This window comes from Leptonotus elevatus, chromosome 4 (assembly GCF_054856555.1).
Source record: "Leptonotus elevatus isolate MCC_2025b chromosome 4, RoL_Lele_1.0, whole genome shotgun sequence".
Taxonomy (NCBI): Eukaryota; Metazoa; Chordata; class Actinopteri; order Syngnathiformes; family Syngnathidae; genus Leptonotus; species Leptonotus elevatus.
The window spans coordinates 26496561-26512492 of NC_141242.1; the positions used below are offsets into that span (position 1 = coordinate 26496561).

At 39.7% G+C, this 15932-nt stretch overlaps 1 protein-coding gene across 2 annotated transcripts in view; it reads left to right on the top strand.

Moving 5' to 3' along the window:
- The window catches only part of lonp2 (lon peptidase 2, peroxisomal), a 39818-nt gene that overhangs the window by 11710 nt on the left and 12176 nt on the right, over window positions 1-15932 (top strand). For both annotated transcript variants that reach the window (XM_086073129.1, XM_086073130.1), the window contains exons 5-11: window positions 339-461; window positions 522-685; window positions 4289-4383; window positions 9735-9853; window positions 9930-10069; window positions 10520-10661; window positions 12335-12485. In XM_086073129.1, coding sequence (XP_085929255.1) covers window positions 339-461; window positions 522-685; window positions 4289-4383; window positions 9735-9853; window positions 9930-10069; window positions 10520-10661; window positions 12335-12485 — 934 coding nt within the window. The remainder of the gene's footprint in view (window positions 1-338; window positions 462-521; window positions 686-4288; window positions 4384-9734; window positions 9854-9929; window positions 10070-10519; window positions 10662-12334; window positions 12486-15932) is intronic.

A 15932-nucleotide genomic window follows, 5' to 3' on the forward strand; every position in this document is an offset into this window, starting at 1 on the left:
TGTGGAAATAAGCCATAGTATCTGGAGAAAACACACACAAACAAAGATGATCACAGTGCTGCCAATTCAATTAAGTTCTGTTGGAGAACTTGCATGTTTTGGCATTTATTTGTAAGGTTTTTATAGATTTAAAAAAAAAACGACAAAATGAAATGAGAAAATGATTGGTTTAAGAGACACAAATATTGGGTAGGGCCAAGAGGACGGGATTGGTAGCGGAGAGATACAGAGCAAGCAGAAATGAGTCATAAAGTAGAAAATTTTTCTATGATAATCCTCAATATTTAAATCTAGCCACTGGTGCACAATAATGTTTGTAACTGAACTTTGTCATAAAGGTACTTGATGCTGTTAGCTTGGAGGAGCGTTTTAAGAAAACATTGCCCATGCTGACCAGACAGATAGAAGGACTTAAACTGCTTCAGAAAACTAGGAAAATGATGCCTGCCCCGGAAAAGAAGGTAAAAAGCATATCATTATCTACAGTCAAGAATGTTATTATAAACCACTTGTCTTCCTAGGTGCTATCTGTGAGCAAAGGTGTGGTGTTTCCGGGCCGACAATTCAATCTGAATGAGGAAGATGACGAAGACGATAGTGATGATACAGCGTCCCTGGAGAGGAAGGTTCATGTGGCTAACATGCCAGACGCAGCTCTCCGAGTTTGCTTAAAAGAGCTCAAAAGGTAAATCTGTCATTATAGCAAGTTTCAAAGGCTGCAGGCACATCTGTCTCCAATCGGATTCCTCCACAAATCGAATTTTTTGGGCTGACTGTCCAGACAGTTTTTTAGCACGTGTCCAAATCTGATCTGGCCGTGTTAAGACTGAGCCACATTATTGACCCATCTGACAGGTTGCAGGAGCAACAACGTTGAACGAAGGCAACACCGCGCGTGTAGTGTGTGACGCTGTTTTCCACTCCGTACTTCCCGTTCCTCGCAAGCGCATTAAGCAGTTTTCTTTTATTTATTTATTTTCTTTTTTTTAACAACCATATGTCTTTGGCTACGGCCGGGCACTTATTCGCTATTTCCGGTTGCGCGTGAAGGACTAACGGGGTAGCGAGACCGGCTTCAGCGGAAGTAACGTAAACTGTCACTGTATTTCCGGTTGAGCATGAGCAGAGTTGAGAAACCAGCCGGTCAGCAAACCGATTGGATATAGACAGCGCGGGCGCATTGTTTTTTGCACACGTAGAGTGACGTCACAAACAGTCAAATCCTGTGTGTTTCGAGCTGGTCAGACTGAGATGCATCTTGTCCAAATCGGATATGAAACTACCTCCCACATGTGGTTTCAATCCGTCCCGCAAAAATCTGATTTCATGTGCTTTGTGACTGTTCAGACTACAAAAGAGCCATCCACTTTGAATCTGGATGGGCTAAAAATCGGATTTGGGCTGCCATTCTGAACAAGGCCAAATAACCCCCACACAGCGATGTGTTTCCACTCATAAAATCAAACTGTAATTCTTTGGATTGGATACCCCCCAAACAGATTTTGAACACTTGAAGCACTATATTTCTATATTGATCCCTGCTAAACGCCCTAAGGCCTATTTTTATTCAGTTTAGTTGGTCTTAAATTCATACTGTAATTGCATATTTCACTATCTAAAATTTCAGATAAGTTACTTCTAAGTTAACTCCATTCCATATAGCCTAGTTACTGACGAAGTAATTAATTACACCGAGGATAGCCTTGAACACCCCAGGCTGCCTGCCTCTAAAACTAATTATTCTAAATGTAAGTGATATCAGTGGGGAGTTTTGTTTTGGCAGTCCACCAGATCTGAAGACCTTGCATTGTATAGGAATATTTTTGGTAACAAAGTTGATATTCAGGCTACACCTGTTATGAGAGGCAGTTGGTGCTGTCCATTTTGATTTGAAGTAGAATTAATTCAGATGCATGCTGTGTGTGCAATTTATGCGCTACAATACCTTCATCTTTTGTTCAGAATCAGCTACTTATCACAAATAACTGACACAACTTCTTTCTAATTTATCCCTGCAGTGGCACGGCAGTTTTTTATTTATTTATTTATTTACACAGTCGGACGCTGCTTCATAGATTGGGTTGTGCTACTGCGCAAAACTGGACGGCTATTGGATAACTGCTGGGCTTGTAGGGATGCAGCTATTGAGTATTTTAGTATTTGAGTATCCTACTGAAAATTCTATCAAACAATCAAATATTTGGGTAAATATATTTTGTACTTGATTAAAGAGCAATTATAAAAATAAACAAAAACATTTTACTTAATCTTAAATTCACATTGTGCAATTATATGTATATAATTTATTTTTTGGTGCAATTTCAAACACAAATATACATTTCATTTCAAAACACAAGGCATCCATTAAAAAAAAAAGGCATTAACGGCCTTAATGCAACATTACTCGAGTAGCGAATATTTTAGCAAGGGAAATATTTAATTAGGTTCAATTGCTTCATATTTATGCAACGAGGTTCTACAGCAATATTTAACAAAAAAGAAAATCCAATTATGTCCAGGGTACATATGGTGTATTCTAGATTTTTGTGAATATTTATTTATGCCACATAAACGTCTTCCATTACTCCATAGTGACCATTGCCTACTAGAATTAAAGACAGTCCTTAACAGAGACAGTAAAGGAATATATTTTGACAGATTGTTTGATAGATAGTCTGAGCATGTAAACTGAATGCTAAACGAACATCAGACATACAGCTTAACGTTTAGCCGCTCACATCAAGTGTAGTAATGTAGATGATGGTGGTGCCCCCTTAGTCTCGCCAACATTTACTTGCTTTGTCAATGGTAGAGTGCATGTTTGTTAACTTGGCGATTTAATGAGTGTGTTTAAGCTTTTCTTATCTTTTCGAATTGTTCTAGAACAGAAGTGTCGGCGAATTGCTGTTCACAGCGGCCGTGCACTGTGCATTATTTGTAAGACACGTTGTGAATATTCACATACCACTTCCTGCAGCACTTAAAAAATAAAAGTCTCTACACCTTCCAGCTGTCAAGGCATATTTATTGTGACGAGGTGCAACAACAGCGCATTTGATTGTACTCAAATTAAATTTTTACCTAAGTGAAAGAAAAAGCTTCTCTCTGTAAAAGAGCATGTCTTTTCTTTTTTTTTATGACACAATGCTGTAGTGTTTTTTTATCCCTGCGCAAGCGCAGTGTCAATATGTCCGTTTGGCTCACACAATCCACACTTTGACACGAAAACTGCGATGCGAGACCTCTTACTTTGAGCCTTGTATCCAGTCACGTAGTCTGAGTCATGTCTTTTTAAAAACCTGCTGTGAAGAGAAAGGCTGGCGATGAGAACAGCTCATTTGAAGAAAAACAGGAGACTCAATGTTTTTACTTGGTTGAGCACAGGGGGAGCCCCGACATGTCTTGAATGCACAGAAAGTTGTGGTGCTCAAGAAATAAGACGTCATTGCTCAACTAGACATGCTGACGAGTATGCAAAGCATTAGGGAGATGAGAGAGAGGACCGGGCCACCAATCTTGTCCATGTTCTCAAGAACTACTCCCCCTTTTTTTTTATACTTGATGCGGCCCAGACTCTATCTTCAGCAGGACCCACATATTTCCAGTTTGAGCCCATAAAGTACGACATTTAATATTAATACATTGATGGCCTTTAACAAGACAATATTGCCAAAGAATATTAATTGGCCTACATTTTATTGAAACTGTAGATAATTTCATCACCTCAAACAGCCACAGATTTGCCCCTCTGACCACCACCAAACATTTGCACCTTCCATACACCAGTGTGAGTAGCTTTGGAGACAATGTGTGTGAAGTGTCTTACCCAAGGACACAATGACACATGACTTGGGGAGAGCGAGGATCGAACAGCTGACCTTCTGGTTACTGAACGGCCGTCTCTACACCCTGAGCCACAGCCGCCCTCTTAAATCCTTTATTTTGGCTATCAACAGTCACTGAAAAGCCAGCCAATGACTACAGTTGGATCGTGTAGCAATGTGTGCTCTCAATATTTTTAATAATAAATTAAATTTGAATGTAATTATTCAATTGAATCAAGGTTAATTTAAATTCTCTGCGAGACACTGTTTGTGTGTGCTAAGAGTGGACATGTTTTCGAGGCAGAAAACACTGACTAGACAATGTGCGTCACTGAGATTGAAACTGATAAAATTATCAACATTTTATTAGTACTGCTTACTCCAGACCAAACCCTGATTATGTGATTATTGAATTAGTCCTTGTTAATTAAAAAAATATGTTTCAAATTTTCATCTTGATGTAGATTGAAGAAGATGCCGCAGTCTATGCCTGAATATGCCCTCACTCGAAATTACTTGGACTTAATGGTAGAGCTTCCATGGAGCAAACGCAGCAAAGGTAAGTCACATTTTAATTATCGCCATTGCTTGCTTTAAAAAAAAAAATCTAGTGAGAACGGCTTTAAAGGGATTACATCAAGGTATTTTAAGCCCTTCCACAGTTAACTATAGACATAAAATAATATAATAAATGAATAAATCTTACCTTTGACACCATGACGATGTAATTTTTTATGAAATATTAGGTGTTTTGCTGGTTATTTTTCTAATGGAGAAGTAAAACGTCCAGTTCAGTAAAACCCCGCCTCTCCCCGTGTGGTTTGCCGCGCCCCCGGCGAGCCGGCTGCAGCCTGCTGCTGGATTTCTGCATTTGGCCAGGCAAGCCATCAATTCTTAATAATAATAATAATACATTTAATTTATCAGCGCCTTTCATGACACCCAAGGACACTTTACAGGTCAGAGTAAACTAAACTAAGACAATTAAAAGCAAACCCAAAAATTAGGGCACAGAAAAAAAAATAATAATAAAAAAGGCATCAAATCAAAACAGGAAGGAAGAACTAGCAGGAAACGTTAAGTGGAGTAGGCAGTCCGAAACAGGTGTGTTTTGAGTCTTGATTTGAAGGAGGAGAGAGAGTCACTGGCTCTGCCACCCATGGTGCTGAGGCGAGCTGGGGGGACTGGTGGAGGAGGATCAGAGCCAGCGAGCAGGGATGGAACACTTGAAGGAGATCAGACAGGTAGGGAGGGGCGAGGTTGTGGATGGCCATGTAGCTAAACAGAAGAAGTTTGTAACTGATGCGATGTTTCACAGGGAGCCAGTCGAGGTGCTGGAGAACAGGGGTGATGTGGCAGTATGTCAGTAGGTTTGTGTAATGATACGGGCGGCAGAGTTTTGGAACAGTTGGATTTTATGGTGAGACTTTTGGGGAAGGCCGAAGAGGAGGGAGTTGCAATAATCTAAACGGAAGGTGACGAGGCTGTGAACAAGAATGCCGTTGGTGTGGTGGGTGAGGAAGGGGCGGAGTCTGTTGATGTTGCAGAAGTGGAAGTAGGCAGTGCTGTAGTGGTGTTGATGTGTGAATGAAGGAGAGTGAGCTGTCGAGGATGACACCTCGACTCTTTACCTGAGGGGAGGGAAAACTGTGTAGCCGTCGAAGGTCAGGAAGAAAATGTTGACGAAGAAGAGGGTTCTTGAGTTTCCCTCGTTGGATGAGATGAGGCCGGAGTAATAACAGTTTTTTGTGTGTTTAGTTTTGTTTCAATAAAGATTTGAAACAAAACGGCTCCTTGCCGCAAGAAGTTGTGGAGGAGGAGGGGAGGAGAGGAGAGAAGAAGGAGAAAAAAAACCCTGAGCTGGTTGCAAACCGGTTACCTGCTGCTTACAGGGCGAACACGCTAACCACTACACTATTTGTTCAGTTAGGTACTGCAGCGCAAAGGTTTTACTTGTAGTTTACACAAGTGTCAGAGTGAGATTTTAAGAAGGCCAATTGTCATTGCACTTTGGCATTGCAAATGTGAAGGATAATTGATTGCTTTGAATTAATTTGGACAGAATGTTTACTGATAAAGGCTAATTTTGTCACTATCCCCTGGAAGTGGAGGAGTGGGCGTGCGTTTAGTCCGCAGAGGCGGTGCGGGGCTGGGTCTGTACCTAATGACGTCAAACAGTGACAACAGCTCGTTTTCTCAGGTTGGGAGGGGCTGGTGCTTGGAGAACAGAATGACCTAGAATTTCTCATAGAGGGGCGAATAGAGGAAAACACCACTTCGGTAATGTTTTTGATGAGGAATTAGAATTTTAACATGGCTAAAAGCTCCAAGGAGTTGATTTTTCTTGTTGCCGTCCCTTTAAAGCGAGCATTCATTTAAGTCACACGCATACACGTAGGGCCTTCCTGTCTTGACTTGCTTTGCTTTGCAGTAATTCCATGAAACTTTATTGTTGTCATTTTTTTGTTCAAAGCAACTCCAAACATTGGCACGTTTTGAAAGTGAGTATGGCTCCGAGGAAGTTGGACAAATGTCTGTGCGGAAACACGGTAGTGGCTAAACAACATTGATTCCAGGTGCCACAAATACTGTATGGTTTTAAAATAATATGCTATAGTTTGGAGGCAGACATTTTTGTCTTGATGTGTGTCAGCGGAAAAAGACCAAAAGGACCAGACAAAAATATATTGTAGCAAAACTTAATAGTAATCAAGTTACATTACTTAAGATACATTGCTAATAAAAAATTTTAACAGGTAACTTTTATCTGTATCACAATACATTTTTAAAGTAACCCTCCCAACCCTGTAAGTGAATGACTGAGTTGTGTAGCCTATAAGATCCAGCTGTAAATACTTGGGGATAAAAGCTGATCTCTTGTCTCATATTCATCTTTTGATGTCAAGCCCAAATATTTTCAGTCTACAGCACAAATAAAGGAAATGTCCTCTCTGTTCCAATACGTTTGGAGGAGAGTATGTGTACAGAACACCTGGTAATCAGTGGCTCATATTTTGTTAAACATTTTACATGGATTTTTCTAAGGCTGGAAAGTCTTGACGTTGAAGTCCAAACCCCAATTTAGGTTCCAATTCCAATTAAGTTGGCAGGTTTTATAAAATGTTAATAAAAACAGAACACTCTTCTTCTTCTTTTTTTCCTTTAGGCTTTTTCCTTCAGGGGTCACCACAGTACAGTACTGCTAAGTTAACAAGTACTTAGAAGGGTGAGAACTGTGTGGCGGGTTCGTTAATGGCTCTGAAGATAATTTGCGCCCATATATATTGATATAAATGGTCATAACAACCAATAAAAGTTTAAATACAGTCTAATGTGACCATTCGACACGAAAGTGATCAGAATGACGCACGTCATAACTATGGCATCCTACCTTGTAGTAAAAGCAAACGTCGTCAATGGTCTGAACACTGTGGTGTTTTGTAATCCAAACAGAAATAGTCTTCAATTCCAGGATCTCTTTCTTTTTTCTATTTCTACTTTTAATTCAAATGAATGCATTCATGCACTAGAGCAGTGGTTTTCAACCGCAGTCCTATCCAGCCTGTTTTCCATATCTCCCACAAGCAATACAGATGTTTCAAACGATCAGCTAATCAGCAAGCTCTGCATGAAGCCTGATAACGATCCTCAGCTGTGTTGGCTGGGGAGACATGGAAAACAGGCTGGATAGGGATACTCGAGGACCGGGGCTGAGAATTAGTGCGCTAGAGCTTGTCCACTGACTAGGGCGAAACTCAAGCGAGCAGCCAAGTAGCTCCAACCAGAGCAGATTGACAGCGAGTGTAATTAAAAGTTGTGAAATGCTGCAATGCCTTGTATGTAGGCTAATTTAATAATGTATTGTAAATAATGTAATGTTTTGATCACTCCTCGATGTCGTCAATTTCATGCGACACCGTACACGCCACTTAAAGCGTCACAAATGAACTGTCAGTTGCAGAACATCACCACAAATTTTCACTTTATGCTCTTTTAAGTGGGATGAAGTTAAATCAAATATGAGCTATAAAAGATGAAACTTGAAGATGAAAAATGATCGTGATGGTCCTCCCAAAGCTAGTCTCCCCGCCCCAAAATGCACACAGCACATATTGAGTGACTTGTAAATACTTACAATATACTAAAATACTAAATAAATACTAAAATTAATAAATGAATAAATAAATACTAAAACTGTAAAACCACTACTGTACAGTAGTGTTGTGTTTAGAGCTGGGTATCTTTGTGAACCTGGGGATTCAATACGATTTTACACAATACGATACAGTACAGTAATATACAGTATGGCCTTAGTCCTGCTTAGTTTATGTTGAACACAAACATCCATATACTTCCTAATGCATTAATATAACCTTGTTTAAACAAGAAAATAACAACTAAATAAAATAAAAATGTTAACTAGACTTATCTTTGATCAAAAACATTAGTATACGGTAGTCTTGAAAAATTGAAAACTATATCTAGATCTAGATGATTTTTATTTTGTGCAGCCACTTGATGAAACAAAAGTGAGTAAATTCTGCAATTTTTTTTAGTGTAGGTCCGGCTTTCTCACTCCTGGTCCTTGAGGGCCAGAGTCCTACAGGTTTTCGGTGTTTCCGTCCTCCAACACAGCTGATTCTAAAGATCAGGATCGTTATCAGGCATCTGCAGAACTTGTTGATGACCGCATTATGAGTCAGCTGTGTTGGAGGATGGTAACCTCTACAACTTGCAGGGCTACGGCTCTCGGGGACCAGGAGTGAGGACGCCTAGTGTAAGTTATATGGCATCATATCCAAAGTGAGAGAATATTTGCAAAAAACAATAATGTTCATCAATTTTAACAATAAATGTATTTTTGAATATAGACCGAAAAGGAATTGCAAATCATTGTATTCTGTATTTACCTTTTACACAACATCCTAACTTCATTAGAATTGGAGTTTGTAAGTTGTTTCCATCTGTCACAAATGCAAAACTCAAGCCTTTCCTGAGTAAGTCCGTGTGACTTATTGTGAAATTCTCTAAAAACATATCCTTATTTGACCAGAGAGAGTACCTTGCAAGCAGCAGTGCACCGGCTGCATAGCCTCCTGTCTTCCAAATTGCTGTAGAGGCTCCTCATGTGCTGAGTAGCTGCACAAAAACATGCTCTGGAAATGAAATTAATGAAGAGGACTAAATTCGGGTTATTGGCTTGGCCTGATTTTTTTTTGTAATAGTTTTTTTTGTTTTTTGTAACGTGGCTTGCACATACCCTGAGTATTAACATCTTGCTGTGTGTTTGAGGAGGGACAAAAACAATTGCTCTCTCATTCTCTGTCAAAACAAGCATTGTAAAAAAGCTACTTTAAAGTTGTTGTTGATTGATTTAGTTCTTCAGGGACGTAATTTCTGTTCAGTTCTGTAGTTACTGTAGTTTCCTCAAAGTTATTTGGCTTTTCATCGAGACTTGGGGTGGAAGTTAAGGACAATGTTTAATCCTAAACTAAATCCTTAAATAGGCAAAAATATTGTATTCATTACTCCATTAAAGAAAGAATGTAGATTACAAATGTAGTCATTGCCAATTGTTGAACACATCAGAAGAGATTTTAATTTTTTTTCCAAGCTCAGTGGGTTATTCTTTGGCCCATGATGCCACACGCCTTAACAGGTTTATGAAAACCACTTAAGTAGTTTCACAAAATTCTGCAAATAATAAACATTTGGTCAACTGTGTGGAATTAATTGTTTATTAATTCTGTTTGAAGTAATTGAGGCAAAATTAAGTGTAACGCTGCATTACTAGAATGTGCCCGAATCTCTATATTTTCATCTGAGAAGTTATTTTTTTAAGTTATTTTTTTGCAGTTCTACTTTATCACAAAATGTTTGTGTCATCATGCAATCCCACAATCTCCACAGACTGCTTAAATATCCAAGCTGCCCGGACATTGTTGGATAATGACCACTGCGCAATGGACAAGCTAAAGAGACGAGTGCTGGAGTACCTGGCTGTGAGACAGCTAAAAGCTTCGCTTAAGGTTCCACTAGTAGATGACTTGATACTTTACGTTCTATTTAGACAATAAAATATGACAAGATTGGATTTGTCATCAGGGCCCGATCCTGTGCTTTGTGGGACCACCAGGAGTGGGTAAGACCAGTGTGGGGCGCTCCATCGCCAAGACTCTGGGCAGAGAGTTCCACCGCATCGCTCTTGGGGGTGTTTGTGACCAGTCGGACATCCGAGGACACAGGTAGGGTGGACCTCGGGTATTCGGAGGGCCTAGGAACTGAGCTTGATTGCAAATAATGAATTCACATGACTAATTGACACTCTCCTTAAAGTGACTAAAATAAACCACGTTGTAAACAGTTTGACTGTTTGATTTCGTCTCCAGGCAGTGTGGCTACTGTTTTCCGTTTCGTTCCGCAGCAGTATCTAATTCGTTCATTGACACCGGAGCAAAAGAGAAGCGGCAGTCAACAGGCCATTGTAATTCAGCCAAATGCAAGAGTGTAAAAATAAGTCTTAAGGCGAGATTTAAATGTTTCTACAGGGCGCTGGACCCTAAAACTGTTGAAACTTTCTTAGCACTAAAATGTGTGGTGACCAGCAACTTTAATTGCTTGCACTCAGACCCCTGTCTTTATGGTTCTTTAATAATAATAATGATAATAATAACATATATTTATTTTGTCTCCAGACGTACTTATGTAGGCAGCATGCCAGGCCGCATCATCAACGGTTTGAAGACAGTGGGCGTCAATAATCCAGTTTTCCTCTTTGATGAAGTGGACAAACTGGGAAAGAGCCTGCAAGGAGATCCTGCAGCTGCACTGCTAGAGGTAAATGTTTTCAGCACATGACAAGTGAACTTGTGCGCTCCCAGTTTGGCACCTTGCCAATTAGAAGGTGAAACAGGCAGCAGCGAGGTAAATGTTTCCCATGTGGCCGATTTGGCTACCAAGCATAAATGTTTGTATGCCAAAAAATAAATAAACTTGTTTTCATGCAAATTGCATACAGTTAATCTCTCAATTCTCCATTCGGCCAGTGACCCACATTAGTTACAGTATCACAAAATCGTTTGTCAAGCAAATGACACATTGTTTTACATCTGCAGCTGGCGTCATACGAGTGAGCATTAGCGAGTTAGCACTTCTGTTGCTGTCTTAGAATGGAGGCAAACATAAATATTGTCGGTTTCGGCACCAAAAAACAATTATATTGTCCCCGAGTCGCATAAAACAACTTTGAATTATCCCCATTCCATGTTGAGAAAAAAAAGGAAGGATGACATGGTGAACGGACTATTAATCAGGGTGCAGGGGGGGTCGTGGGGGGAGCGAGGGCCAGGTTCAAGTACCGAAGACCACAGGTACGTGTATTTTCTAACCGGTTTCATTTTATTTCATGTGTCATCTGGACACATTTACCTCACATAAACTCAGCCCTCATTTACATATTGTAATCTCACAATGTATGTTGTCATTTTCGAAAAAGTGTGGTATACTGCAGTTGAATTAATAATGCAGAAATCATGACATAATGTCGTTATTACTATTAATATAATAAAATTGCTTGTGGAAAATATAGGGGTAACTACCTGTATGCAAACATTACAGGTATATTGTATTATCACAAAAGTTTGGGCACCCTGCAGATTATAGCATGCATTTGGAAAAATTAGACCTGATAATGGCATAGATTACCAGTATTTACAGTCATTGTCTGGAAAGACCAGAAACTGAAAATAATTGCTGCTCACAAATCAGGAGAAGGCTATACGAACGCTACACTTTCCTCAAGTGTTATTTTTTTTGTGTTATTTGGGCAACAATGTTTCTGCCGTGTGCATGCATGAGCGGCACATGTAGTAAGATAGCGGCGAAACTAGCAGCACCGCCACCTCATAAACACGTGATGTTATGGCTAACTTCATTCAAATTTGGTTACAAGATTTTTATACTATTGAGCCACATCTGGTTAAAACATTTCATGACCCCTGATTACCCTGGTATGTGTGTGAATTACTTGACACAGCAGTTTTCTCTCCTTTCCGACATGGCAAATTAGCAGAGCCTCGCAAAAATACACAAAATGAAAGGGGCCGTCTGTACTTGCCCCAATCGACGGATGTAAACATGCTTCAGTTGTTGCTCAGTCCATGTATTTATTTGAGGCTTTGTTCGGTTCATTGTGCACTTGCTGAAAGATGGGCGTCATCAACAACCGGAAACGACAGGAGACGGAAGAGCCAAGCTCTGATAATTACACTAACATTGTAGCGGACACGTGTGCGAATTGCCTATTGGTGAACTTTCAGGACACCTCTTCCACACCAAGGCAAAGTGTAGACAGGGAGGATGTAAAAATGTTGGCGTTTAACCATGCGAAGGTCTCTCCAGACAACAAATACAAGATCATACAGAATGATTCATCCTTTCTTGAATGGCTTAGTCAGCAATGCTTGAATTCCTTTGCAAACATAAGCTGACTCTAAATGTTGCTCTCTTAGGTGCTGGACCCAGAGCAGAACCACAGCTTCACAGACCACTATCTCAATGTGGCTTTTGATCTCTCTCAAGTGCTCTTCATCGCCACGGCCAACACTACTGCAACGATCCCCCCCGCCCTGCTGGACAGAATGGAGGTGCTGCAGGTGCCTGGTGAGTTTACGCTTTAAACACTTTCCATTCAATCAGTCTTGGTAGAGAGGGCAGAACTAATGTCAAGCAAAGTGCATATGTACAAATACGAGTCCACATGACACTTGAGTCTAACACACGTACAACTGTGTGTGCAATCAGAATTAGATACACCAATTTATGCAGTACATACCTGCATACAAAATGCCACAGCACTGCTGAACATTGAGTGACCGTACAATAAATTGACATCGTCATCGAACATCAATACACATTTGCCCAACTGAACACATTCTGTTTCACAACAAAATCTCCACTGTTAAATTTACACTGAGAGTGTTACATCTGACACTAGAGAAGTGTTTACATGTGTCCACACCAATGAGTGTAAATCTGACACTTTTCAAAGTGTTACTTTTTCGCACTTAACCAGTGTTACTACAACACTGTATAGTGTTAAAAATCTACACTGGTAAACACTAAGTAGTGTTGAAAGTACTTTACACTAGTGTCAGTGTTAAACATTTAATTTTGCCAAACACTTAAAACTCTGGTGTTTAAACACTTATGACTGTATTGCACTAGTGTCAGAGTTAAAAAAAAAATTCACATATATAGCATTTTTCCTTCTTACACGGCCCTCAAAAGCACTTTCCATTTTGACTCCTGATGACATGGCATCAGGAGCAACTGGAGGTTCAGTATCTTGCTCGAGGATACTTTGACATAGTCACACTAGCCTGGGATTGAACCCACTCTCTTTGAAAATTGGAAAGTTTCTCATTCACCGGAAATGGGGTCAATTTAACACTCAATGTAGTGCTATTATTCAGGTTACACACAACACTCAAGGAAATTTACTCTGAGTGTTAAAATAACACTGCTTAATGCAGATTTGATCAAACACTGGAAATTTAACACTGACCGATTTGCTGTGTACTTTTATACTTTTATTATACTATGGTTTGCAAAGTAAGCCAGTTGTTGTTTTACTATCAGTTATTGGATCAAAGAAAGTTTAAAATTATACTGTAGTAATTTGATCCTTCTCTCGAAAACCGAGAATCGTAAAACACTTTTATATAGCTTTCTGCTTTATGTAGAAAGAATATGGAGGTCAGAGGTCAGCTATTTAATGCATTTGAAAGTGCTTTTATAAATGTTTTAAATAGAAGAGAAGCTTGGCTAAAGCTGCTGATTGTAAAAGATCATATGGCATAAAGAAAGGTGGTCTATCAAGCAGCATGAACAGCGAACGTAACATTGCCGGCAGGCTGTATCTACAATAGCAGCATGAATACAGTATGACAGTACTTTTTATCATTCCCGCAATTGTGTGGAGGTGTTATTAAAAAAATAAAAGGGTCCCATGCATTATAAAATGTAGTGATCTCTGCTTCTGATGGGCATCCAACAGTGTAATTTCCAAAATAGCAGCCAGAAAGAGGACAGGTTTAAACAAAACATTTTTTAAATAACCTTCAAACAAGTATTTATTTTACAAATACAAATTGTGAAAATTTATGAATTTTTTTGCAAGCACTCATCCATCAATCCACCCTGAGGTGGGAGTAAGTAATTGATTTGCAAGTCACAAGTAAGTCCCAAGTCTTTGCCCTCAAGTCCCGAGTCAAGTCCCAAGTCAAGACTGACAAGTTTCAAGCGATTCACAAGTCCTACACTTTGAGTTTCAAGTCCTTTGGGGTAACCATCAAAGTAGGAGTCAGGGACTCTGGGAGTGAACCCGGCGTGGTGCAACAGGTTACCGTGTTTGCAATGTGTTACCAGTGAGTATACAGTCTCATTAACTACGCAGCTAGCAACGATAATTAGCGATAAACAACTGACATTAGCTTACTTACCGTTCTTTGTGCAACTTCAGATGTTGAACAAAATTTGAAGTTGCCTCTCCGTCAGTGATATAATCTTGGACATACTGCAATTCATTTTTTGTTGACCACCTCATAGTTTTTGTACCCAAACAACTAGTGGTGCAACAGACTACAAAAGTCACGGATCGGATTGCTTTTCAGGACAGCAAAAAAATAAAATGAAATCAGATAAATAGAACTTTGTCCTATTTATTTTAGAAAATGCTTTTTCACGTTAAATTTTAAAAAAATATATATCAATTCAAAATGTCTACAGTAATTTCTGGACTATAAGGCGCACCTGACTATAAGGTGCACCTGACTATAAGCCGCGCTAGCTAAATTTGGGGAATACTCAAGTTTGTTACGTATATAATCCACACCCGACTGTAAACCGCAGGTGTTTTAATGTTACCGCACCGGTTTCCCGCTACGTTCTTTTCCATAATAAGGGCGCAAATTGTCTCGCTCTCGTTTTGTCTCTCCTACTGTATTTGGGCTCACTTGGTTTTGTTTTGCTCTCCCTGACGCTCTTGCGCTTCCTTCATAGCCTTCCTTTGTGATCTGATGGATAAGCCGTACCTTTGTATTAGCCGCAGGGTCAAATACAAGGGAAAAAAGTAGTGGCTTATACCCTGCCTAGATCGACATTACCACTTGGAAACTCCTAATTACAACTGAGTTCTGTTCATGTGCTTTTGTTATAGCAAAAAGAAATAAAAAATACACATGGCAGCTGATGTACTCTTTGCTCGTATAACCAAACAATTACAGCAAATAATGAGTTGTAAAGGACAGGACATTGAATTGTGTATGCTACGTATTTGTGTAGATTTTAAAACAACATGCTAGCGGACTTTAACACCCTTGTAAGTGTTAATATTTCTTGCCATTCACAAATCCTTCAGCCCTCTCCACCATGTTGAAACCTGAAAAGTTCTCTCAACTCGGAAACTCGGGTATCAAAATAAATTCCCAGTTGTCCAGTAGAAATACGACATGAGGGGGAGTTCATGTGCAATTTTCTACTCGACATGTGATATTTACCATAATTTCGATACCACATGCAATAGTCCAGATTTTTTTAAACATTTTAATTAATTCATTTATTTGTTTATTTGTTTTAAGGACAATAAGCGTCTCCCCTTATCCCCAACACCCCACCTCTCTCTCTTCTTCCCTCCTCTTTGTCAGTGCAAGACTGCATGTGCACTCGCTATAGATTAGGAGAAGTTAATTGAAGGCAATTGACTTCAAATTGGCTTGTTTACCTAACTCAGCAAGAACCACGGTAATCGTCAAACCGGTTATCGGCCCATGCCAGTTCAAGTCCAAGTGAAGTCACAAGTCATGGTTGTTTAAGTCCAAGTTGAGTTGCAAGTCTTTTAACATTTTGTTAAGTCTAAAGTCGTCAAATTAATGACTCGAGTCCAAGTCACATAACTCGAGTCCGCACCTCTGAATCCACCCATCCATCCATTTTTTATAGCTTATATCCTCTTTAGGGTCGCGGGTGAGCTGAAGCCTATTCCGGCTGACTTTGGGCAGGAAGTGCGGTAGTTCCCATGCATCCATTTTCTATAGTGCTTATCCTTTT